The 25,629-nt window shown below is 41.3% G+C and overlaps 1 protein-coding gene across 4 annotated transcripts in view; it reads left to right on the plus strand.

The window, feature by feature from the left end:
• The window catches only part of LOC137191923 (intermembrane lipid transfer protein VPS13B-like), a 343,015-nt gene that overhangs the window by 183,229 nt on the left and 134,157 nt on the right, over nucleotides 1-25,629 (plus strand). Inside the window, exons 25-31 of one of the 4 annotated variants that reach the window (XM_067602417.1) lie at nucleotides 2,727-2,930; nucleotides 8,176-8,347; nucleotides 10,255-10,369; nucleotides 14,202-14,268; nucleotides 16,472-16,744; nucleotides 17,011-17,167; nucleotides 17,576-17,690. In XM_067602417.1, coding sequence (XP_067458518.1) covers nucleotides 2,727-2,930; nucleotides 8,176-8,347; nucleotides 10,255-10,369; nucleotides 14,202-14,268; nucleotides 16,472-16,744; nucleotides 17,011-17,167; nucleotides 17,576-17,690 — 1,103 coding nt within the window. Of the gene's footprint in view, nucleotides 1-2,726; nucleotides 2,931-8,175; nucleotides 8,348-10,254; nucleotides 10,370-14,201; nucleotides 14,269-15,187; nucleotides 15,330-16,471; nucleotides 16,745-17,010; nucleotides 17,168-17,575; nucleotides 17,691-25,629 lie in introns of those variants that run through there. The other 3 variants (XM_067602414.1, XM_067602415.1, XR_010930464.1) reach the window with 3 other exon arrangements.

The following is a 25,629-nucleotide window of genomic DNA, read 5'->3' on the forward strand; positions in this document are numbered from 1 at the left end:
TTTGAATACAGTCATGGTCACAACACATGGCAGTGACTGCTGTAATTGTCGAACAGCAACATTCAACATTATACTTATGAGAATCATAAATACATAATTATTGTTAAGCTGTAAACAAACCTTTTATGTAATAGTGATCACATCAAACTTGCACATGTGTGCTTGTAGTGCAGTAAATGTGTCTCTCATCTGAGTCTGTGTGTATGTGTCAGTGTGAATGATGCGTGTGAGGATGAAGGATGGAGTTAGTAGCAACGGTTAAAGGTTAGTAGCTGCACTTTTACCTTATCAGGACCACCTCGAAATCTGCAACCCCACATACACTCACCTTTGACTCATAACTCTGCACCATTTCAAATAACACACACAACATGCATGCACACACACACACATACACAACACATTCATGTATATGTACACATGTACACGCTTAGCTACCACATATACTCTACAATATGTCAGTTATGTGAAGTTTCTATATAAACTGTGCTTAGATAAAGGCACAAGAACACTCACCATCTGCATGCTCTCCCGTCTTTCATCTGTGTGTTTTTATGAATGGCTGTGGCAGCCTCTGTTCAGTCTCCAGTTTGTACTACTGCAGCCTAGCAGGCCTCCTGATCTACAGATGACAGGTCTTTGGAGAACCCAGCCCTCCAAATGTTCTGTTCACTTCCCCAACTCATGAAATATGGCATCTGTATTGTGAGCTCATGTAAGCGTGTGTGTGTGTGTGTGTGTTTGTATGAGTGTGTGGCCCAACCTGCCCACTGGCCAGACAGCAGTAGCTGATCTGAACTAACTGACCCTACTTTCCACTAAGCTGGGATATCATGAGCAGGATGTAAATACGGAGCGGAGCAAATGAGAGATGGAAGAAGGACGATGTGAAATAAAGGAGAAAGTGGTAGGGATGGTGAAAAATGAAATATGAAGGGTGGATGACAGGAGTGTGGATGAAAGGAATTTGGTGACCGTCAGATGTGCTAAAAGTCTCATCATAAAAGAAGGGATAAGACTCAACTCCAGACTCCAGCTAAAAACAGGTTATTTAACAACCCTGTCATGTATTCTTCATCTTACCCTCATTGTACTCACGCTTTCCCATTTCTTCCCAACTCGACATTCTTCTCTCTTCCTCCACATCTGCTACTGAGTGCAGTAGGCCTTGTTGTGCTTGGTTGGACTTCCAGGCCCCAGACTCTCAGAGAAGGGAGCGTGAAGCCGTACCTCTCCTGCCTGCAGTGCAGTTCGGTTGAGTATGGCAGACAGCTGTTGGCCCTGTCCCTGGACGGCTGCTGGATCGGCGTTAGCAGCTCTTCCTGGACATGTTTGAAATGGCCCAGCTGTAATGTATTGTGCTGCTTTTCATTTGATTTATGCTTATTTATGGAAGGCCTCCCTGTAATGTGTGTGCTAACAGGCGTGCATGTGTGTGAGTGAGCAGTAGAGAGTAAAAATGTGTTTGGAGTGAAGCTATTTTGTGTGTGTGTGTGTGTGTGTTTGTGTGTGTGTGTGCGCGTGTGTGTGTGTATGTGTGTGTGTGTGTGCACCTTTACTTTTGAGGGACGCTCAGTGGTAGGGTGGTCGGGGGGGTTAGTTGGCTGCAGAAGCGAAGCATTTGAAATCCAGAAATTAGCTCACTGTGAAAGAGCGTCGCATTTCTTCCTTTCTTTCCCTCTCTCTCCTCTAAAGAACACTGAGTGAATGCATGAATAACTGAAAGCATCACATCACATTCCCCTGCCTTCCCCTCATGTTTTCCACTCTTGTTTTTGGCTTTGTTGTTGTTTAAAGCTAAGGCCTCTTTTCATGTGAGCACATGATAAATAGTTGAGAACACTTGACGCCAAACCTTCAGTTTTTCCTAACCGCGGTGAGTCTTTCAGGGGAAATTGATGACACAACACAACTTTCCTGTGTAGGTTTCTTCGCGATTTTTGTTGTTATGGATAACAAATTTGTACAGTGAAGCACGTGTATGAGCATGCTGTCCCTCTGAAATGATCACACACTGAACCGAAACATGAACCAAAGGTTTTACATCACTTTTGTGAAATGAGGCCTCTCTAAATGACAAGCACAAAGTCTAAAAGAGCATTAAGTTGGAGAGAGAAAGAAATGGAAATGGATAGTCGTCCATTTCTGGCTAATATTTCTTCCTCCTCTCTTTCATTCTCTCTCAGCTTTAACTAGGTTTAGTGTCACATAACTACAAAGCTGCCAAGCCAAATCATGGTAATGGCCTCAGAAGTCAGAACTACATGAAAACTCCCCAATGCAGCTGTTTGAGTCAGAACTTGGCTAAAATACATTTGAATCTGGTTTCAAATATTAAGACTACTTGTGGTGTGTTAGGTTTGTCTTTTAAGGCACTCAATTGGCACAGTAGACTTCATGTATTGAAAGTGTATTCAGCTGGGTTGCCATGGTCAATTTTGGGTTACAAAGCTATGTCTTATATGTGGATGATGAGAGATAGTAGCTTTGTATATGAATCACTTGTTCTTTAACCAGAAAGAAAAACATGAATTGACAGGAGAATTCTGTTTTTTCTTACATAGATGTTTTTCCAAGAACTGTGATCTTTTGATTTTGGTCCCAATCGATGTGAAGGATGAGATTATTTCAAAATACTACATCTATCATTGTGACTTAAAGTACTAAAAACAACATCTCTCGATCTGTTGTTTTTCTCCTTCTTCTTCGCCTCTGTCACTCTCCAGGTTCAGCTGTTGTACGAGCTCCTGCTCAGTTGGAGCTCTACGTGGGCTCGTCTCCAGAGGCATGGCATCCTGCGTCAGACTTCCAGTATCCCAGAACCCCCAGCTGGTGCTGCTCCGTCCTCCCCAGTGCGCAGCAGTGCTGGCACCGCGCTGCCGGACACCAGCACCTGCAGCCCCTCTGCAGATTTTGGCTCCCCCACCGAGGTTTGTTCTGCTCAGCTACACATTTCATTTTGTCAGTGAGGTTTTTGCTTGTTTGTATTCTTTCCCTGTTCCTTGATTATTTGTGTGAAGGCAAGTCTGGGATTAGATGAAAATGATGAGTCTGCACACTTGAGCTAAAAGTTTTATACACTTGCAAGCCAACACATTGCACCATTGCTACCAATGAATCATGTAATAATACTTAAGTTACTCTTGCTTTGGAATAGTTCACTATTTCATCCATTCATTTGTGTACTTACTGATTTATTTAACTGCTGTTATTGCTCCTTAATAGTATACAGCACAGTATCAGCCACTTTTGAACTCTTTTTGTCATTGCCAACATGTGTTTCTGGCATCACTCCTTTCATATTGTGCTATTTGATTAATAAGAGACTTTACTCTTACTATACCCTGCCAGCACTCATAGCACTAAGGTGCTATGAGTCATGCAATAACACATGCTATTTAAGCCTTTGTTGTATACATAGTTCTGCTGCTGATTTATGATTTTAAGAACAAATATTGTATTTTTTATTGTTTTGAGTGGTTGAGTCAGTACGAACACATGCAATTTGTCTAGAAAAAACTGTTTTGTTTGGAAAGGATTTTCAAAGTTGGGAAAAATCACATCAGTGCTTGTGTTTCTTACATTATTTTTTCTTACCCAGAACAGATACTCCAGATAGACTGAGAGCTCTGTTTGATTCATGTAAGCTGGGCCTTGATTGAGTATAAACCTGCCTCTTAATTTGGGGAAAACAATAACCTGTATTTACATTTTTTGCTCAGATAAAATATCAAACCCAGAGAGTGAAGTATGAAGTGAAGCAGTGCGTGCAGGCATGTGCAAAGCCAATGGAAAAATTACAGTCAGAGTTTTTGGGGGACAACAACAAATGTTGAATGTTATTTCTCCTCTCGTTCCTAGGTGATGCTTATCTCAGGCTGAAACAATGTGGCAGTACTTTTTTTCCCTCCTGTCTAGTACAGTAGCAGCAACAGTGACTAGCTGGGGTTTCCATGGCCTCGGGGCCTTTGCCTCCAGGGGTGCTGTGTATAGTATGTGTGTTTGTGAGAGAAAAGTCAGATGCATAAAAATGATGGTTGTGAAGAGTGTTTGTGTTGTTAAGCAGTGGCAACCAGCCCAGGGTTTAAGGCTCTTTGACCACTAGGGCCCTGTCAGCAATGTGGGGCCCTCGGGATCACAGCAACACCATAATACCACCCTGAGAGGTAATAAAGTGTGTCTGTGTGAGCACATATACACAAAAAAAGTGTTTCATATGTCAGTGTGCATTTGTGTCTGCATTTGTTTCCGTGCGATCAACATGTGCGTTGCGTCATATGTGGACCCGTAGAAGTGGCAGCAGTTCAGTACAGCAGTGAAGGCCTTATGGTATAGAGCGTCTATAACAAGGCCACAGAGGCCCCTGACAGCCCACTTGTCACTGTTTACCTAAGTACAAACACTGGTAGAAGTGTTTAGTCCTGTGGGAGGCTGGGTGATTGAGCAAGAATGTAGGAGCTGTTTTGATAAGTCTCAGCAGTAGTGGCAGCAGTCTCTCCCCAACAACTACGCTCCCCCACCCTCCTGCTTCCCTCCTCTAGTTCTTCAACTACATCCACGCTACAGCACACCCCAAAAGCCCTTTAACAACAGCCCCTTCCCAACTTTTACTCCCCTCTCCACTGTTGAATTAAAGCAGTAATCTGACAGTTTCATATGAATGTCTTTTGCTAGTATATATGAATTGATATAACATAGTATTTATTAAACAAGGTTTCCCTTTAGTCTTTCTTTCCTTCTTCTGGTTTCTCCACTTATACCTTTTAATTCTCTTTCTTCTCATCTTGATTCCACCTCAGCCCACCAAATTTTGAGTCTGACCATAGCCCCCCCCCCAAAAAAAGAGTTCTTCCTAACCTGACCAAAACCTGACTACCACCAGCGATAATGACTCATTTCATTTATATATAAAGGATTAAGAAATGAGGTCAGAACCTGATGGGAAGAGCCACGTGTCCAGCTCTGATTCTGTTTTTCGCTTCCCCCGTCTCTGTCAATATTTATCTTTTCATTCTTTCTTTTCCTCCACCCACCCGTCCTTCCATCCATCCTTCTTCCACCTCTCGCACTTCCCCTTCTTCTCCTCTCTACTGTCATTCTCTCTTACCACATCTCTCTCATCTTCAGCTGTTTCCCCGCTCTCTCCCTCTATCGTTTCCTTTTTTTAATCTTTTATCTGTTTGTATCACTAAACCTTTCCTTTGTACTTTGTTTGTACTCTCAACTTTCCTTTTTTTTTTTATCCCTCCACCTGTGTTTAAACCATTCTCTCTTTCCTGTCCTCCCTCACAGTCTGTCCTTTCCTCCATCTTTCTTTGACACTTCCCAGCCTGCTGTTGTCTTCCAGTGTTTGGGTCTCTCTGATGAGCAAAGACAAACTCTGCAGAGAAAATAAACCCGGATCCTCAGCCCGTTTATAGCACAGAGGCCTAGGAATTAAACTGTATACTTTACAACTTGGCTTGTAGAGGTGTGGGAAAATAGCTCCCTCGTAGAATGTGTGTGTCTCTGTGTGTGTTTGGGGCCCCAATCTGGCAGCTCAGGAACGTGGCAGAGCCCACCTCTACCAACACCAAACCACCACATCTGTTTTTCAAGGCCTCACCTTGCTGAGAGGAGCGGAGGGGGGGCATTTTTATACACTGATAAAAACAAGAACTGCAACTTTGGTAAATAATGAAAACACTCAAAGTATCATCTTTACAATGTCTAAAAATATATATATATATGTTTGTATTTTTTTGTGTTGTAAATACAAATGTTAATGATCTTCCCTACAATATGCATTCTTTTTTTTTGCACTCACTTTTTAATCTCATCTGCTCAAAAAACACCATTATTGTAAATATTACCCTCACTTATGCATTTTGTTGCGATAGAAATGCAAAATTATAGTTTTAGAATTTTTCAGATGTTGACTTGAAAGTATACTTCATTTGACAACTTTGTTTCTTTATTTACATATTTCAGTTGGTCTTGGATTCCAGGTACCCGTTAAAACATCTTGAAAGTCTTAGTTTGTTTTGCTAAAGAAAATTTAGATATCTTGGATTTTGACTACTCAGATGCACAGCAGTTAAAATCAAAAGCACTTCTTATGGTTTTGTTTGTTTTCTTACATTTGAAACTATTCACAATTGGCAAAGTTCCTCAGTTGAGACTTAAGATTGATTTAAAAACAATTCTGTAATTCACAAAAATGCAGGGATGTCAGTCCGTTCATAATTTCTCTTTATTCTTACCCCAGTAAAATCAGCCTGTATGAGATTGAGAGTTTAAAAGTGACAGCAGTGGTTCTGGCTGGGAAGCAGGGGTAGTTGGGTGTCCGATGCTCCAGCGTAACCACGCTACAGTACACAGTGGTCTGAACTTCCCACAGCGCCAGCGGCTGGCTCCTGTTTCCACACATGACATTACAGAGCCTAATCCTACCGACTGGCCAGAACTGTAAACTAAACAGTCCTAACCACACACACACACACACAGACACACACTCGCAGAGTGCTATGTTTTGACTCCAGCTCAACAATAATTAGTCCCCAAATGGCAGTTGACACTAGAATATCTCTCATTGAGACTGACTGAACACCATTACTACTGGGCTCATATTACTCACTGCCAGTCACTGTTATTACACACATAGACACAGACACACACACACACACACACACATCATTCAATGTTGTTGTACTTGTGGTATTTCTATTCATACGTACAGTATATAAGTTCGTCATTTTGAGGGGTATGAAGCTGTATATTTTGTTATATACTGTATGTAGATAGAGCAATATGATATAATATAGGACTGTAATTCCCCTGCATGCAGAGCTCTCGCTTTTCTCCTTCAGTGTTCTCCTGCTTAAATTCATGCTTGTACTTCTGGTGCATTCCTCAATTTGTTTTTTTTTATCTGATATATTTTAAATCTAAATACTTCCTGAAGAAAATGCCTGAAAAGATATTTTCACTTTTCTTATTCTGAAAGCAAATACTATTCATGGAGCACATGTTTCTCATCAGTTGGTAGTGGTCCCCGTACACTGTAATGTTGAATCTATTTTTAAATCGGCATAATCCTTAATTTATTTATATGATTGTCATCTGTTGTTATTGAGCTCTGTTGTCAGTCACCCTCAACTGCGTGATTAAATTAAATTTGCAAATTAGTGTGGGGCCCTCATCCCTCCCCCCAGCTGTGGAATGGGGACATAGTTTCCTCATCTGGATCCTCTTTAAGACACTGTAATCAACCCAGCAGCTGTGGGGTTTCTAATTGAGATGGTTGATAACCTCCTCACCAACCACAGCCAGGCTCGATAACCATGACACAATCTGTCATTACCACGCTGCAATGGGAAAAGCTGTGGAAAAAGTTAAAACCCTGCAGTGCCCGTGCTGCAAATTGCTATATTGTTTGTTTGCAGGGTTTTCACTTTCCGAGTCAGCCAGGCAGATACATGTTTGGAAAACAGATTTACCAGGAAGACAGAGAGAGAAATAAAAAATGTCCCTAGTGCTGTCATCCTATGTGCCTTGCCAAACCCCTAGTAATGAGATGAGAGCTCACAGAAGGCAGCCTCCTCCGCCGCATCCTGCTTGCCTCTCCACCTCACCCCCCACCTCCTCCCCCGCCTCCGGTCTTCACTTCCCATTCTCTCCCAGGCTGCAAGATGTGTGTGTCCTGGCGCACTTGAGTGAAAGCAGGCCATGTGGGTGCTGGTGGCTTAGTTTGGGGTTAACACCAGTGACAGCTCCACACAATGGTCCTTTTCCCCCCACATCGCTCGGCTCTGAGTGGAGTTCTGCTCACCAGACACTGATGTCATCTACACGGCAAAAGACTCGAAAGCCGGCGGTTGCTTTGTTATGGCTACATGCACAGCGACAACACTTTCAAACATACGTATACATTCACCAAACACATGGTTGGACACGCATACAAACAAATAGACAAACTAACAGATGCAAGACAAATATTTAAGGTACATTTTGTAACCATGTGTATGTTCTTCCATGAAGTGTCATTTCTTATTTGTGTTTTGTGTTTTAGTTACCAAGTCTTACTAAGAAAAATGTGAGATGTTAATGACTCATATGCTGAATTTTCAGGCTCAAATCATGGCTTGTTACCATCTAATAAGCCCTGATTGAACAGATCCTGTTTTGCCTCCCTAGGGTGACTCTGTGCCAGCCGGAGATGACAGTCCATTTGCTGACACTGTAACTCTGGAGCAGAAAACTAGCAGCATTGGTGGCACCAGTGGGAAGGTCAGCCTTTGGATGCAGTGGATGTTACCCAAGGTCACTGTTAAACTGTTTGCTCCTGACCCAACTGCAAAAAAGACAGGTACTTTATCCATGACATAACACTCACTGCTCTTTTTTGTCACAAATTGATCAAGTTGATAGATTGATAATCACAGCAGTGTTCAAACATCTGATTTGATGTAAGATCTCTGTGCTTTATGTTCATGTCTGCAGCAACAGGAACATGGAAAAAATGTAATAACTAGCTAGACAGCATGATTAGTGGCAGTGAAAATGTCTGAATAAACTTTATTATCTGTTATTAAATTAAATTTGAGATCTGATAAATCTTTGTAATAAGAGAACAGGGTGAACTTTCAAATGTAGAGTGGGATTAGTTTTTAACACAGATTTGTCAGTGTGTAGTGTCAAAGATTGCAGGAAGCTATTCAGAGTTTTAACAGTCTTGTTGTATCAACACTTAAAGTGATCACCCCCTGCCTCTTCCAGCAGCAGCTGGAGAGAAGGAGGGATGGAGGGAAAAGACAAATAAATAAACGGGTGATGAATCCCAAGCGAACTGCCTCTTGTCCCCTTTAGATTTACTGGGGCGATGAAAGGCTAGATTTACCTTTAATTGGTGCCTGTAATATTTAGCATCTGCCAACCAGATCGCCCAGCTTAACGTCTTTAATAGTGGAAACGGAATGTTTTGGAGGACCTCACAGAGATGGTTTGACTTAGAGACATCCTAACTAGGCATTATTTTGGATTTCGTCTTAATATGTGCCATCTGAGTTGCAAGATGAACTTACACCAGATTTTCTGTATGCAATGCATTAAGCTTGTTATTGAAAACAATTTTGCACATAGGATATTACTAGAATTGTATGTATGCAAATATTAGATGCCTAATATGACAAAAACATTCTTGGAGATAAGCGAATCACAGAGATGACTGCAGACAATCTGCTATGATGTAATATGTTTTCCAACTGCAAAGGAAATAAGATTCTTGTCTCTCCAGAGAAATGGAAAAACAGCCATTCCAGAGGTATTGGTTCTTGAGTATAATGTTATGCTATTATGTGTTGGAAGATTAGAGGTAGAAATTCAAGCACGAGTCTCCAGAGGCTCTGCTTAAGGCACAAATCAGTGGTACACTTTCCTTCTTTTAAGATGAACCATTTAAGACGAAGGGACTAAGGATTTCCAGTACTCTTTCAGGTTGGGTTTAGAGCTCATACATCAATATCAACACCGTGTTCGGAGACTATGAGTTTCTGAGTATCTAACAACTTGGGAGAGTTCTTTCCACACAGTATCCACAATAAAGCTGACAAGCCTTGTGTTTCAGTATTAATAAGCCATTAGGAACCTCTGTGTTTCTCAGAATCACCACAAGGCAACAGTACAACAACAACAACCATAGTTTCACATGCTTGAAGTCCATTTTCCCAAGCTAGCCTGTGATTGTGGGACTTTCTCAGTGGAAACAATGAGAAAGACAGTTAAGCTCACAGGCTTGGTTCAATACAAAGTTAATCAGTCCGTCTAGAGTATGAAGCTTACTCACTTTGCTGGCAGTGGGTGAGTTTGTTTGCACACAAGGTGCACTGAGGAATGCACACGCAATACATTTATATAAATACATAGACAGAAAGGTCTATATGAACATTCAGTATTACGTTAACACACACACACACACTCTCCTCATTGCGGCGGTTTGAGGGCTCTTATTCATCACATTTGTCAGACGAGATCTTTTGCCTTCTTACCCATGTTTTTCAGTATGACTCCTTCAGTGTTTGCCAAGTACAAGGGGAGCCATGCGGCATGCTAAAACAAAAACAGAGGGAGACACTCCTGACATTTGCAGTGTTATAAACTAAGGATTCATGCACAGTTAAGCTGCCTAATGGATATATGTATTTCTACTGCGCTCTACTTAAAGTAATAATCTGAAAATATTAAAAACATAATTATTTTTTTGTTATTTTCTATCAGAAATGTGCGTCATCAGTGAACTTGAAGACCTGAGTGCCTCAGTAGATGTCCAGGATGTTTACACAAAGATCAAATGTAAAGTTGGCAGCTTCAACATCGACCACTACAGATGCAGGTAGAGTATGTCTACTAGAAGTGAATTTAAATACATGTACATATACTGTATGTATGCTGTTGTTTTGCTGAACTTCAGTCAGCTAGCAGGAATGGGATTGATCATTATACTGTAGGTACATTTCCATCCACCTGTTTTTATTTGCATTTTCAGTTTGGGCATGAAAAAACTTGAGTGGAAATGCCAAAAATCTCAAAATATAATAATAATGTGACATAGTGTAATGGAAACAGATTTAGCGAATAAATGATAACGTACATGAAACAGCGCCCACTCAAGCTTCCACTGAAGAGATGAAAAATAACAGCAGACAAAAACATCATATTTTTGTGGACCGATGAAGAGGCTCTAACAGTCAAATATTATATTATACATGAAACAAGCATAAATGCCATATTTCCATCATGTTCCATCTGCTCTTGTAAATACGCCATCTTGTTGTGCCCTCCTCTGGTTCTGGTTCTTTGGTTCATGAGTTATGACTGGAAAATTGGCCCCACCAACTGTTTATCTTGATGAGTCAACTCCTAATATTTGCACAATGGCAGTAGATGTAAACGAGCATTAAATTGAATTTTCTTTTAGCAATTTTCTGGGAATTCTGTTCAGATCTGTGCTACATTTGGATGAAAATCTAGCTAATGTCATGCCTAAATGTTTCGGCACTGGCTGATACAGTGATAAAACCTGGGACGCTCTAGTTAGAGGACTATTTCTGTAACCGCCAGGTCACGCTGCTGGCCCCATACACTTGTGCTCTAAGAGTCTACACACACACACGCTCTCTTTACCACCAATACCACTAACACTTTGTCTGTTCCCACTTCTGCTCATAAGGGTGATTTTTCGGATTATCACCCCAGCGTCATCGTCTTTCCAGACAGCTGTTGCGGTGGTGACCACAGACTATTAGGCAGATGGACGGACAGACAGACAGACACACAGACAGACAGACAGACAGACAGACAGATGGACCAAACGACTGGATGGACCAGTTGAATGGGCTCTGGGCTGGCCCAACTCTGACTCATAGAGCAGAGGAGTTCAGTCAGTCCGTCAGTCATTTTCTTTCTGCCTGCGGTGTCTGAATCGATTCACAGAAACATTAACACGTTGTTAGGGGAGGAAAACCGCTGGGCGATGTTCCACTGCATCCTTATGGTAATCCTTCTCCACGTCAAGTTCCAGTCAAAATTGGGTAATTTAACTCAGGGCTCTTAAATTATGAAAGCACATACTGCAACACAATGAAACTGAAGCTGTGACTAAAGACTTGAGGGTTTTTTTGTTTGTTTTGTTTTCCTACGTCCCACACACTCTAAATCTAAATCCTTATTTTTCTCTGTATTTCTTAATCCTCGCCTTGATCACATACCTCTGCGATGGAGTCAGCAGCTCTAAGTGTGCGCTGTGTACGTGCCTGAGGTCTCGTTCTGTTGGGAAGAGACCACTTAGCAGGAGGCAATTCCCCCTGTCTTGGACTGAGGAGATAATGAAACAGTGTTCTACTGCTCCAGCATGTTGCATCCAGTGGACCAGAGCGTGTTTGTGTGTGTTTCCAAGTCCGTATGCCTACATGCCCGTGTAGATACGTTCCTCTCTGATGGAGCCAGATAGATAGCCGGAGATAGACCTTCCTGGGCCCTGCGCCCATATTGAACCCCATCATTAACAATCAATGCTTGCACCACTGATATGATAATAGATATTAATTCTGATTTGCCAGATTTTTAAATCACCTTAGCTGAGTAGTAGGCATGTCGGTATAGGTCAGAGAGGGACTGAGACAACTGAGTTGGCTTTGAACCTCATGATCTAGCAAGGTTCTTGTAGACCTCCCTGTTCCTCTATAGTCAGTTGATTTATATTCTGTCAAGCCACATATGTTACATACAGTATACGGTATCAGCTTCAAGCCAGGACAGTGTCAGTGGTTAGACCGTTTCTGAGCGTGAAGGTGTCGTGGGTCATTATATCATACTACTCTGCTCTCCACAGGTGTGTGTCCAATTGCTTCTGAGACAGAGCCAACCTTAATCTCTTTAGTAGATCTCTGTGCCTTCCTAAGTAGATAATGGGTCAATTTTCTCATTTCTAGGTTATTTTAGTTTAATGTGCATTTAACAACACGGTCTCAACGTACTTTTAACCCACCAGAGTTCTGGCAGACAGAAGCTCTCCATCATCCAAGCCAGGTTACAGTCATGGCTGTTTAGGACACAATGGAGGACCTATGGGCTCCTGGCCCACGCTAATCTGTATCATCCACATATACAAGAGAGCCCACAGGGGTTGGAGTCCATATTAATCATTCTGAACAGATAATTGTTTGGTATTTGAGCACCAAGCCCAGGTTATTTGTGTGCAGCGGGTCAGATTAAATCAAGCTTGACAGAGAGAATGTCTCATCTGGCCTCAGCTATCTCACTGCTGGAAAATGAATGGAAAGTTAGATAGGGCAGGCCAATATGCGAGGTAAATATATATAGTAATTGAATCTCTGATTGTATCAAAATAAGAGGAGGACAAGAAAGGGTGGATGAGGGAAGGAGAATGACAGAGAGGGAGTAAAATGGGAGGATGGAGGTGTGGGATTCTCTCATCATGGAGCAGAGGAGGGGAATTAAAGGGGACATAGAAGTAAGGAGGTGATGGGGTGATTGGTTATTAAACTCTGTAGGTGGGTGTTTCTTTTCCAGTGGGAAGTCCAGAAAACTAGAAAACTCCGCTTTTCCTCCTCATCGTAGCCAACTCTCCCCTAGCAACGGTACTCCTTAAACTGTTCTGAAACGCAGGGACACCCCCCAAGAGAGGATGGCCGGCGACAGTTCACCCGTATTCACTCCAAGGACCAGCTCACACAAATTGAAGCTGATGTCTTCCAGCTGTTCCACAAATGGCTGGGAGTGAGGGATGACAAGATGGAAGCAGAGAGAGAGAGAAAAGAGAGGGATGATGGGAGAGATGGAGATTTGTGGGGGGTCCATATATATTAGTCACTCTTACAGCTGAGAGGGGAGATTACAAAGAGATATTCACACGCACAAATAGGATCGTCTCACACACGCACACACACACACAGAAGATAACGATTCATGAAAGACATTCACACACAAACACGCTCAGTAGTAGGCCAACTCTTCACTTACTGAACTCCTGGTGTCCTGATGGGGTGTAATGGAGGCACAGGGGGCAAGCTGCGTGAGAGGGTGGTGTAAAAGAAGTAACGCAGATGGTGTTGAACCATTTCCATTGTGTGAAACGTGTTGCCAGTAATGTGTTGTGCATGATTTGGCACCCTACAGCAACTGTAATAACACTGTGCACGTATACAGTATGTCTGCGTGGGTTATATACTGTGCGGGTTTTAGTGCTGCAAATTGCGATTGATAATTGCTTTGTCTGTTTTCATGTTAACGTCTTTTAATTTCTACTTCACAGGTGCTTTCTGCTTCTTATGGATGACCACAACAATAAACGGAAATTCAATGTCACAAAAATAATGTGCTTCACATGATTTATGTTTAGGTCATTTCCTCCAGTAAATGCTTGCATTTTTTAATAATACCTCCGTGGACTGTTTCTAAAATTCAGCCTAAATCCTAAATTTACATACATACAGTATATTACATACATTAGCTACATATATTGCACTCCTCCAGGCTTCTGAAAGTTTGATAAAAAATGTTAATATCAGCCTGTGGTTCATTTATCTAAAAGCTATTTTGTAACTACAGACTATTGCTATTAAATAGATATTATCAGTCCCTGGCACAGCAGTACAAGAAGTCCCAGATGCCCAATTTAAGCTTGGCCTTGTGTGTCTCTCCAGGCCAGGGCAGGGCTGGCACTCTGGCCACTGTGAAGGACTCATTCTGCAGTGCAAGGAGATAGCCGCGGTGAGGCCTCTGCGTGTCCCAGAGCAGCCATAGCAGCATTAGGCCTCTGTATACTGTGCCTCTGCTATTCTGCTGCTCCTAATCAAGATTCCTCATCTCTGCTCATGCTGGACAGACAGGAAAATAAAGGAAAATATATGATTGTTTTTGGCTGCAACTCAGGGTGTCCACACATGTAGCATTGTGATACACCCTTAAAATTTTGATGAAAACAGAATGAAAGTACAAATAAATTTACAGTACTACATTCCCCTGTCTCTCCAGTGGCTAAATAATTGAGCCAATAAAAATCTGATGACAACCGTTTTTCTTTGTGTGTGAGGGGAGGAGACTGAGACCTGGGGCCTCCATTCTCATGTTGATTAAATCTTATCCTGGGGATGGTCTTATACTTGTGCCAAAGACACATTTACAGTAAGGATTCCTGCATATGTGTCGCAGAGGGCAGAGTTTACATTATTAAATCAGTCTATTTAAACAATGAAGACTGCATACTTAATAATTTGAGAAATTGTTTCTCAATATTTATCTTGTGTAGAAGTCCTGGATTTCAAATACCTTTAAATTCGACTTTTTCCACTCAAATTACTACTCATCTCAGAACTAAACAGTTACATTAGTGTTATTGCTGAGAAAGTATAAGACCATTCCACAATATTTCAGCTGGTTCAAGCTGGTGCAACATCCCTTTGGTTTTAATCAATATACTCTGAATTTAATTTTTCCAAAATTTTTAAATACTTTTCTATCCTCTATCTATTTTTTCCTTTTCTCTTTTTCTGCTTACTTTTTTCTGTCTGAATACATGTACTTACCTTCTCTACCCCTCTTTGGGACTTCTTTCCTTCTCTATCCCTTTCTGTGTCTACTTTCTCTCTCTCTCTCTCTCTCTCTCGTCCTTCCCTCTCCTCACCTCCAGTATGGAGGAGGGTATTCGGAGCTCGGGCAGCTGTGGAGGAGTGGTCCTGTCTTGCACTGACAAGCTGAACAGACGCACTGTGTTGGTTCGACCCGTCAGCAAGCAAGACTCTTTCAGCCACTTCTCTGGCTTTTTCCCTCCTGTAAGAATACAGCTCTTCTTCTTTGTAGTAGGTTCTGCTTAACCTCCATCAACAGTGGCTTAAAAGTTCTGTGTGCTCCTCAGAGATGTTTTAGAGGCCGGTGCTTTGATTTGGTCCTTAACACTTTAACTGTTGCTTTGAAAATGTTCACCACTAAACTGTAATCAAAGCAACAATCACAAGTTAATAAAATTATTCACATAATGCTCTAAAGGAAAATACACACTTTGTCTCTGAGGAATGTACTCTAAATTTGAGGTTTTTTAAAATGTATTTATATATAATTATTGCAGAGCCCTTACCTAATGGGCACATGACTTTATGCTTATACGCTGATTATGAACAGCTGTTTAGTCCACTGTTGCTGGGTGTTTTTGCAGACTACCTTAATTTTTGAACAGATCTGCCTTTCTTTTAATCATGCATCATTTGGAGATTATTTTCTTTTATTTAATTGATATTTGAGTGATTCTCACTTTACTTTGTAAATCAGTGATTAGATTGGAAATCTGGCTTTTCTGAAAAATCAGAAATATGCTTTTTAATTCAACCCCAGAAGAATATAGATAGATAAAAATGTATGCATCTCATAAAGGGGCTTGAATTGCAACTCCAATCTAAATTACTGCACAGAAAATAAGAAAATTTGCTTTAGAACCCTTTTTTTGCTGGTAGCTTCAGCTTGGCTGGCTCTTTTAGAGTTGTGTATGGCAATAGAGAGGGCTGTTTTTCTTGGCAGAAATTAAGTCTTGTTCTGAAAAGCAAGTGGTCAGTATAAACCTTATGTCCCAAACTCATGAAATTTAGATCTCGAATGTTTGGGCAGATTTAAAAGAAGCATTGTTCAATTTTGGGAAAATAGCTTTTCTAAAATGATCCGTATTGAATAAATCAATTTTAAAATTCAATCATATACATGTCAGTAAATCTTGCCCAATTTCTTTTTAAGAAAAAATTTAATTTACCCCAAAAGGTATTTATATTGTGAAAGCTTGAGTTATGTTATTTTTAACCAGGCTTAACCTTCATCCAAGAAATCAGGCCAAGATAAATAACACTGAGCAAAGTTTTTGTCTGGGATTGCTCTGCGTGATGATGGTTCCTATCGTCATTATGATTTGTTCTGTCTCACCACTGGCCAGACGGCAGCCAAGGTCCTGGAGGGCTCTCACCAGCAGCATGGCTTCTTGTCCATCACCTACACACAGGCTGTCACCAAAAATGTCCGTCACAAACTCACCACCCGGCCTGAAAGGCCATCACGCAGCAGTGCTACTACTGCCAGTCAGCGGGTGACCACTGATCCTCTAGCTGACAGTTCACCTCAGTACCTGAGAGAAATCCTGCTGACAGCCCAGCCCTTTGATGTGCTGCTGTCTTGTCCCTTACTGGCCACTGTTGCAGGAGTGTTTCAGGTAGGAAAAAAAACTGAGCGTCTGTCAGTCTGTAATACCAGTGTTGTATGTCAAGATTTGAGCCACATGTTCAACAACAAAACAACCGAAAACCTTCACTTAAACTCTCTCATTTTTAATGCGGTTTGGTACGCTACTCTCTGGTGAGGATTCTTTTGTTGTTGTTGCGATTTTGAATCTGCCATGAAAACAAACATCAACAAATATATATTATTTGTACTTTTATGTGATCTTCATTGTAACATTCTGGCTCGATGTATTTTCAGGCAACAGTACCAAGACGCTACAGAGAGCGTGGGAAGTCAGCAGGCCAGCCAATGAGAAGCCACACGCTGACGTCTCGGTGTTTGCCTCTCATTTACATCAACACCAGTGTGATCAGAGTCTTCTGCCCTGGAACACAAGACAAACATACAGCATCAGGTTAGAGAACTCCTCGACTCTTTTGAACGCGCACTTGTGTACACACATGGAAAACTTTACGACAATGGGACAGTATTATGTCACGGGATATGTTTTGGATTCTTCAAGTCTGTGGGCCTTTATGAAAGCCCTTGTCATGGCCGACCAGACATAGCAGAGCCACCACATTAGTATGCAGAGACATTTGCTAAGAGAAATAACTGAGGTTCTGAAGAACCAACCACAGTTATATACACTCCTACAGATCATAAAATCATTGTTTTGTCTGCTTGTTGTAATGACTAATAGTGGTAAAACTGTACTAAAAAAAAAGCTCTATAAGGCTGTTTGTGTGTGTGTGTGCGTGTGAGCGTGTCTGTGTGTGTGTCCCTCTATTCAATGTATTTGAATTGTGTGTGTGTGTGTCAGCAGATCCCCATGTGAAAAAAGAAGACACCCTAGTCCTAAAGCTGGGTTCCCTCAGCATGGCTCCTCAAGCTGATAATCCCCTGACCCGTACCGTGCTGCGAAAAGACATCTACCAGTAAGACAAACTCTCTTCTCGCTACAGCCTCCTTGTAAAATTGATATAATGGGTTTACATGTTAGACAGGAAAATTGATATTTACTGTTTTCCATATAAAAGCCATTTTAAAGTTCACCATTTATGACTCGGTTTTAGTGAGATATTTACAGAATGTCTTACGATAATTCAGAAAAGACAAGTTTTTTTCAAATGTGATAAAGAAAAATGTAATATAATTTGATGCATATTAACACCATTTAGCAATTTAATACATTTTTAAATTCATGCAGAATAATTAAACTTCCCAATTCTCAGTTACTTTGCTTGCAGGGCAGGCTGATTTAAAAACGACAGTCTACATTTAAACTTTTGCTATTTTTCTGTCTCTTCTGTGTGCACTTGCTGTCATACTGTATGTACAGTATATCCTCAGTTTCTCCAATACAAGATGATGTGCAAGACATTTATCACTGACTCTACCTCACAGTCTCCTTTCCCCTCTGCTCCAAGTGTTAACTATTGTCTTTCACACTGATCCTGTTATCACACCCTCACAGCTTTATCACATTCCGTCTCGAAGACGCACACACCACAGGTACTACAAAACCTGCAAGTTGACCACAGTTCATTAAAGGTGCCGCTCAAATTTGTCTGACCTCAAGTCACACTCCATAAAACCTGTTGTGAGGCAAGTGTTACTGGTGTCTGTTTGTGTGTCCATGCGTGTGTGTATGTGTCTTTGCTTGGGTGCACATGTTTGCTGCCTCGTGGGAGGTTTTTTTTTTTTTTTTAGAGCAGAGCGAGTGACAGCGCCACATAGTGGTTAATCTACCCAAGCAATGACAGAGAGCAATGAGTGACACCTTGGGGGTCCGCCGGGCCCTCCAGCTGAAACACAAGACTGTTGACACAAGCCCCCCGTGCCATATGGATCAAAGCTGCTAGGCAGGAAAAATCTGGACTTCTGAGGGAAATAGCTCCGCGCAAAACACATTTCCCTGCTATAGGCAGCTAAGAGAATCTGGATTGTGTCATAGCTGCCTCGAAACCGCAGCCTCACAGCGTGTGTGTGTATGTGAGCATTTGTGTGAATGGGCAGATATGGAGCTGGCAAACACATGTAATGAGGGAGATAAAAGTGGTGCCTAATGCTTTGTGCAGCTGCAAGTGAGATGTGAGCTGACACAAGACATGAAGTGGAGAAAAAGAAAAAAAAGGAAGGTGGACAACAAAAGGAGAGGAGAGGCCACTTTATCCTTCATTGCTGCCTTCAGTTGGTGGATGTGTCATAAGCAGGGGGATTGCATGGAGCAGGGAGGCAGAGGGGGTCTAGGCCTTTGGGCATGTCTGACAATCTGTAACCATGAATGCAAGATGGAGAGAAATACCGCACTCTGTCCAACATTGTCCAAATTTCTTCCAGAGTACCCCAGCTATCGCTCTCACAGTCTTTCATTTACTTGTTTGATGTATTGGAGCAAGGATGGTATTGATCAGTAACCATAGCTACTGTTTTGCAGGGACTTGTGGGGGTATTTTTTTTTATTCCCACCAGTTTCACACAGTGTACTGTGTTGAGATGTTTGCTGTTTGTTTTGGTGCAAGTTAGTACAGCTAATGGGATGAAACTACTCTGTTTCCATGGAAACTGTGCCTAGATTTATTTTGTTGACATGTTGGCCATGTTGTTATCATGTCAAATGATAAATAATGATCTTGTGGGCATGGAAAATAATCTGGAGTTTTTCTCAGACTTTCACCCCAAAAACCAGTTAGACCAGCCATGCAATTTCACCTCATATTGGCCAGTAATGTTCTGCCTCTGGTAGTTAGAGGACTCTGTGGCTGTGGTGCCCACATCTACTCATAGACATAGATGGCCTCTCACAAAGCTCCACCCTGGCCTTTACACACACACACACACACACACACGCACCCATGTAGTCTTCCACACGTACACAGGCATACAATATACACAGTAAGGCACACATATACTCATAAACACATGAACCTACCTACACTCAGTCATGCCTTCACACCCAAATGCAATGCACACAACCACAAATTGTACACATGCACACACAGAAATACACAAATGCATACACTGTCACAAACACTAGCAGCAGGCATGGCCATGTGTACAAACACACCCACATTCAATCACCCCTTAACCTCTGCACACAGAAGCCAAGAGTCACCACTTCCCTCTCTGCAGCGAAACCTAGGAATTATGTCAAACCATTCTCCGTGTTCATTCTTCCAGTCCTAACCATGCATTATTCTCACCACCTTTCCAGTTCACATCTGCCCTCCACTTTAGGATGATCACACTTCTGAGTCACATGATTGATAACCCTGAGATCAGGGACTTGTTTACATACCATTATCAAGCACTGTTGCGTGCTTTATCTGTGCAGAATTCTACTGTGTGTGCTCCCCAAAGTCTTATAGAGAAAGTCAAAGTGAGAGTCTGTAATCAAGCAAACCAATGTGTGTTTACAATCTATAACCAACTGTGGCTATAGGAAGAAATATGTCTGTGAGTCCCGGTAGCCATTTGCTGCATTTCTGTTTAAAGCCCACCACTAATTACATCCGTTGTCATAATTGAATGACTGATCTAAGCAGCTATGCTGTTATTGTCTACTGTACATGAAATGATTGCTTCACAATGTCTCAAACCAGGATTTACTGTAATGCCACCCTGGGAGAGAAGAGAAGATTGAAGGCTAAAATAGCCAGTACATGTAAACATCCTGACGGAGCATATCTTGATACAGTTCTACTAACACTGTTTCTGACACACTTCAAAGCTCCCCAGCTTACCTTTCAGCCTCAACATTTTCAGGGAACAGTGTGTATTTATCATTTAGAGTAGACAGACTTCTTCAAAGAAGTTCAAATAAACCTGTTTGACTGTAAGACTATAGAGCTACGCTGATATCCACCACCGCGTTCATTTGGTAAGAATTAACACTGTTTCATTTGATCATGTGATGTTGAATTTTGTTTCCCTAAAGGAGTAGGTCCCCAGCGGCTTCTTTACTAAGCAGGAATTATGACACAGAGCTAAAGGCTTCCCCTCTTTCTCCCTCTCCATATTCAGCTACAAGGCCACTGTCAATTTACACAGCTGAAATCATTTTCCTGTCTTGAAAAAGCGGGCTTTTTCCAAGTGCATGAGCGCCGGCCCGGGGAATGTCCAGCATGCATTCAGCCCTGACTTTCTTGTGGTTTGGGCCCTCTGTAAAATCTCACAGATCTTTTACTCCCCACTCCTATTTTCTCTCATTCCTTCTCTTTCACTCTCTTGTTTTCCAATGAAATTTTTTTTTTTGTTCATGGAACACTTAATTGAAAGCTTCTTGTAGGCCATGGAGCTGGGGTGACTGGGGACCACTCTAACAAAAACCCTGTAGAGATTAGATGCCCCTTTTTAAGGGCATTGTGTGACATGTAGAAACACATGTTAAAACATCTCTGTGTGAGGGTTAAAATGATAAATTGTTAAGTTGTCCAATATCCTGGCCGGATATTGATCCTTATCAAGTCCAGTAACTTTAATGACATGACATAACCAGAAATTAGATCAGATATTTTTGGTTGCCTTAGTTAATTTGCAGCTGAAAATTGTATATATTTTAAATATTTTAAAATTCAATATATACATATTTTTGATAAATAATGTTCATATCATGTAATATAAAAGTGATTATAGACTTTCTGTGAAGAATGAAAAAAAAGAGAGCTGGAGAGAGAAGTTCAAATCCAGCCCAGTCTTACACGTCAACACACCAGGACAGTTGTTGTTTAAGGTCGGTGTGATTGTTGGATCATCTATTCCAGAAAATTACAATTTTGCTGACAGAACGGGGGTTTCAGATGCTGTTACACTTTCTTAAATCACTTAGTTCGAAGCAGATTGAAGGCTTAAGTCCAGTTAAAATGACACCATCTCAACACGTGGCCTAGTTCAGCTATTAATTTCTGACTCAGTATTTGGTGTGAGAATATGGAAGGAGTTTGGATTGACAGGGAAGCCTCGCCTGATATCAGACAGAATTGTCTCTGGAAAGTTTAACAAGGAAAGGTTAGGTTAGCCAATTTAGGTGTGTCTGTGTTTGTCCCTCCCATGGATGCAAACAGACTTATGCATCCATGTCTCTACACGTGTTTCTACGTGTGTGTGTGTGTGTGTGTGTGTGTGTGTGTTTATGTCTCAAAATATCCCCCACATTTCCCGACATCCCCACACCTAGATGACACAGCTCTAGATTCCATCACATACTCGGTTACCTCATGGTCTGTCCGAGAGAGACTGAGGGAGCATCCCGTGCTGCCGCAAAATATGGTTTTTGTTTTTTTGTTTTTATTAGTGCACATGCCTGTGTTTCTATGGTAACGGCAGAGAAGGCTGCTGTGTCAATAGTGATGCAGAGCCAAGTCAACATGATGTGGCTGTATCAATGGACTCTGTCTATTTCACTCCCTCATCTCGTGTCTCTTTCTTATTCATTTTCCAGAGTAAGTACTGTAGCATTTTTTTTCATTAATGCCTATTTTTCTCCCTACTTTTTTTCCTCATCCCATGTTTTTGTTTTTAGTGTTTGCGATTTAGAAAAAAACTTCAAAATCATAAATAATACGTTACATAATTATAAATGATAATATAATTTAAAAATGTATCATTTTCACATTTTCTGATAGTTGTTATCGGATAGTTTATTTATTCTTTCTCTTCTCTTTATTGGCAGCGCTTTTCATTCTTCTCCCCTTTCCTACTCACTCTTCCTTCCTTCCTTCCTTCCTTTTCTGCCCTTAACTTTCTTTTTGAATGTTCCTTTTACGCTTCTCCCTTTGTGGTTGTTTCCTCTCCTTCATTTACTTTTTCCTGCTCTTCCTTTTTGGCTGCGGTATATGTACATGTCTAAATAGCTCTTTTTCATACTTCCATCCAGTACAGCTCACTCTTTCTCACATTCTGCTGTCCTTTTTGCCCCACATGTTCCCCCTATAACTTTTTTCTAATGTTTTCTCTCTGTGTCTCCATCTCTATTTGTTATTTCCTTCTTGTCTCGCTTTTCCTACTCCATCTCTCCACTCTTGGTTAAACTGGTCTCAGTCCCAGCACACTGTGGTCCGTAAGCCACCCCCTTATTGCTGTTGAACGGCTTCCTGGTTTAGCCCACATATATGTCCTAATAAGTGGCTGTGATGGGGATCTCCCTTCCACAGATAAACACATCCCGCCGAAGCCAGGGCCCTGCCTGTTACTAATAAAATTCCCTGGCAGTACGTTACATGCACCCTTCTCCCCCAGTAGCGTCCTTGCCACGGATGTGTGGATGAAGGGATACAAGTCCCCAGAGAGGTGGAGAAAACGAGAGGGGTGTGTTACTCTTTCCAACCGCCTGACAATAAGTGATTTCACCTGCTCAGAAAATTATGGGATAGCAATTGTAGTTTTCTAAATGGACCCATATTTTTTACAATGTTTATACACAGGATGAAAAAATCAAAGCCTGCATTGTAGCGTCCTGAAGAGATTTTTATCTAAATAACTGTCTGTTTCACATTAGAACATTTTATGAACTCATTTCCATCTTCTCACAAATTACTCTTGGCGTACAATTAAACCTGTCAGTTTGTAGGTTATTTGTGGGAACTGTCATTACATTACACTCAGTGATGCAGATTTCAAAAACAGCTTTTATAACATGTAATCAATAATTATGACCTTTTACAGATACAACTTCATTACAATAACCACTTAACAATAGAGTGAATATGTAGTATATGTGTGTAATAGATTGTTGGTTTCGCTGCTATGAACAATCAGCTACTTTGAATATTGCAGTTTTACATTTACAGGCCGTCAGATCTCTCCTTTAGCAAAGATAGATTTCACTGATTTCTAGACTCTACTGTTTGTTCTTTCAGTAGGAGTAGCACATGTAGTATTTCTCTTTTTTATTAGTTTGAGGCAGTAGGAGTGAGGGCAAGGTGTGGAATAAAGCTGCTTATAGGCCCTCAGCACATCAGCTCTGTTCAAAGGTGCAGACCTGTCACAGCATCACCAGTCACCTCAGTAAATTCACCAGCGGTCACCGGGGTTCACATACTGCTGCTGCTGCTGTGCTAGTAGTAGGATTAGGAGACCCTGTGAGTTTTATGCATTCTAATCTCTTGTCCTCACATTCAGGCAGTACACTGAATGATCCATACAGGCGTCTGTATGACAGCTGCGACTCTTTTATTTTCTTTTTGTTTCATATGAAATGCCATTCTTTTTTTGTAAGCTCTCAGCTGGTCCCCCTTTTTCTTGTCTTCCCTCCTCATCTTTCTTTTCCTCATAAAACCCAGTGTTCCCAGCAAATGATTCATTAGATGCTTCAGTGCACACTTGCCTCATCACTCACTTTAGTCTGCTGCCAAGTGCCCCATTTCCCCGTTTGTTTATACCAGCAAAAAGTGCGCCGGCTTTGCTGTGCTGCCGCAGCGGAGGGGAAGAGCTGCTCGGGCCACACACAGTGACACCCAGGACCTACACTTATATACTCTGATTTAGTAGTTGCTTTAAAATCTGCCCGGGCTGCTGAGCAGGTTTTAATGATAAACTCCTTTCAGAGGCAATGATGACAATGATTGTAATATCCGTATCAAAGGAATTAAATAACTCTGATTTAGTATGAATTTTTTAAGCTGCCACTGCAGAGAGGCCTAAATGATGAGCAGCATTCGTGAGGGAAATTTTTTATGAACCAAAAATAAATTTTGTAATAGTAGTGCTGAAAGAGGTTATGTTGTAAAACTTCTCAATGATTCCCTGCTGGTGTAGTACATTGCTACAGAGTGCTTTGAGTGTGCAGAGAAGCGTTTTGGAACGGTAGAGGTGGTGTGTGTGGGGATTGCCCAGCCAGACATGAGCTATTTGAATCAAAGTTCTCTTTATCTATTTTGGTCTTCACATTCAGACTTTGAAAATATAATCAGAGGATTTTAATTTGCTAGTCTACACTCTTGCTATTCTAAAATTTGTCTTTTTGTGAAAATATGCCAGTGTGTCATTAACATAGAACTGTGGGCAAAACCAAACCAACTTCGTAAATCTTTTTAATTGCATTGGTCCTTTCTGGCTAACTAGCTGTTCTGATCTTTCAGTTCATGCGTGTATATTGATGTCACTGCTGTATCTCAGTGCCTCTCTTATGACCCCAACTTAAAAAAAGATGTTTTTACAGTAAACCCTGTTGATATTACATGATTGTATTAAAGTCAGTGTAGTTACAGTGCATTAAAGTCAACTGTTCAATCATCATAATGTAATTCAGTAGTCAATCTGAGCTTTTAGGGCAGAAAAATGGAAATGGCACTGAGCCATGAGGGTTTGTTGAACCTGAGCCAGCCAACAGAAGAGCTCTATAGCAGACCCACCCAGCAGTCAGAGGTAAAGTTGCCAATAGTGCAGAAGATCTCATCAACAAGAATGGCTCTGAGGGATTCTGAGGCCCGGGCCTCATTCCTGTTGTGTTCCATTTGGGCCTAGGAGGCGGAGGAAACAGACGTCCTATTGAGATGATTAGAGCTGGACCTTTCTTGGTCAACTGTAAGTCATTTAGACTAGTTAGTTCCTCCCCCTTTATTTTAACCCTCTCTTCAATTCTCTCACTTTAGATGTATACTAACGCTGTCCCTCTCTTCTAGAGAAAGAAGATAAAATAAGCAAGGATTGGAGGGTCAGCCAGAATAAACATTGTTTTTTGTCAGTCCAGCAAATGAAACACCTGGTGCTGGTAAACGCAGAAGACATATTTCACATCGCCTTGACACGCCAGGATTAATGCAGCATCAAATTGTTTTAAAAATGGGGACAGCCGCTACCCAGAGTAAATCATACACCCCCTTTTATTAAATCTTGCCCTGCAATTTATGTTTTGAATCAGACAGGATCGCCTGC

The sequence above is a fragment of the Thunnus thynnus genome, chromosome 10 (genome assembly GCF_963924715.1).
Source record: "Thunnus thynnus chromosome 10, fThuThy2.1, whole genome shotgun sequence".
NCBI lineage: Eukaryota > Metazoa > Chordata > Actinopteri > Scombriformes > Scombridae > Thunnus > Thunnus thynnus.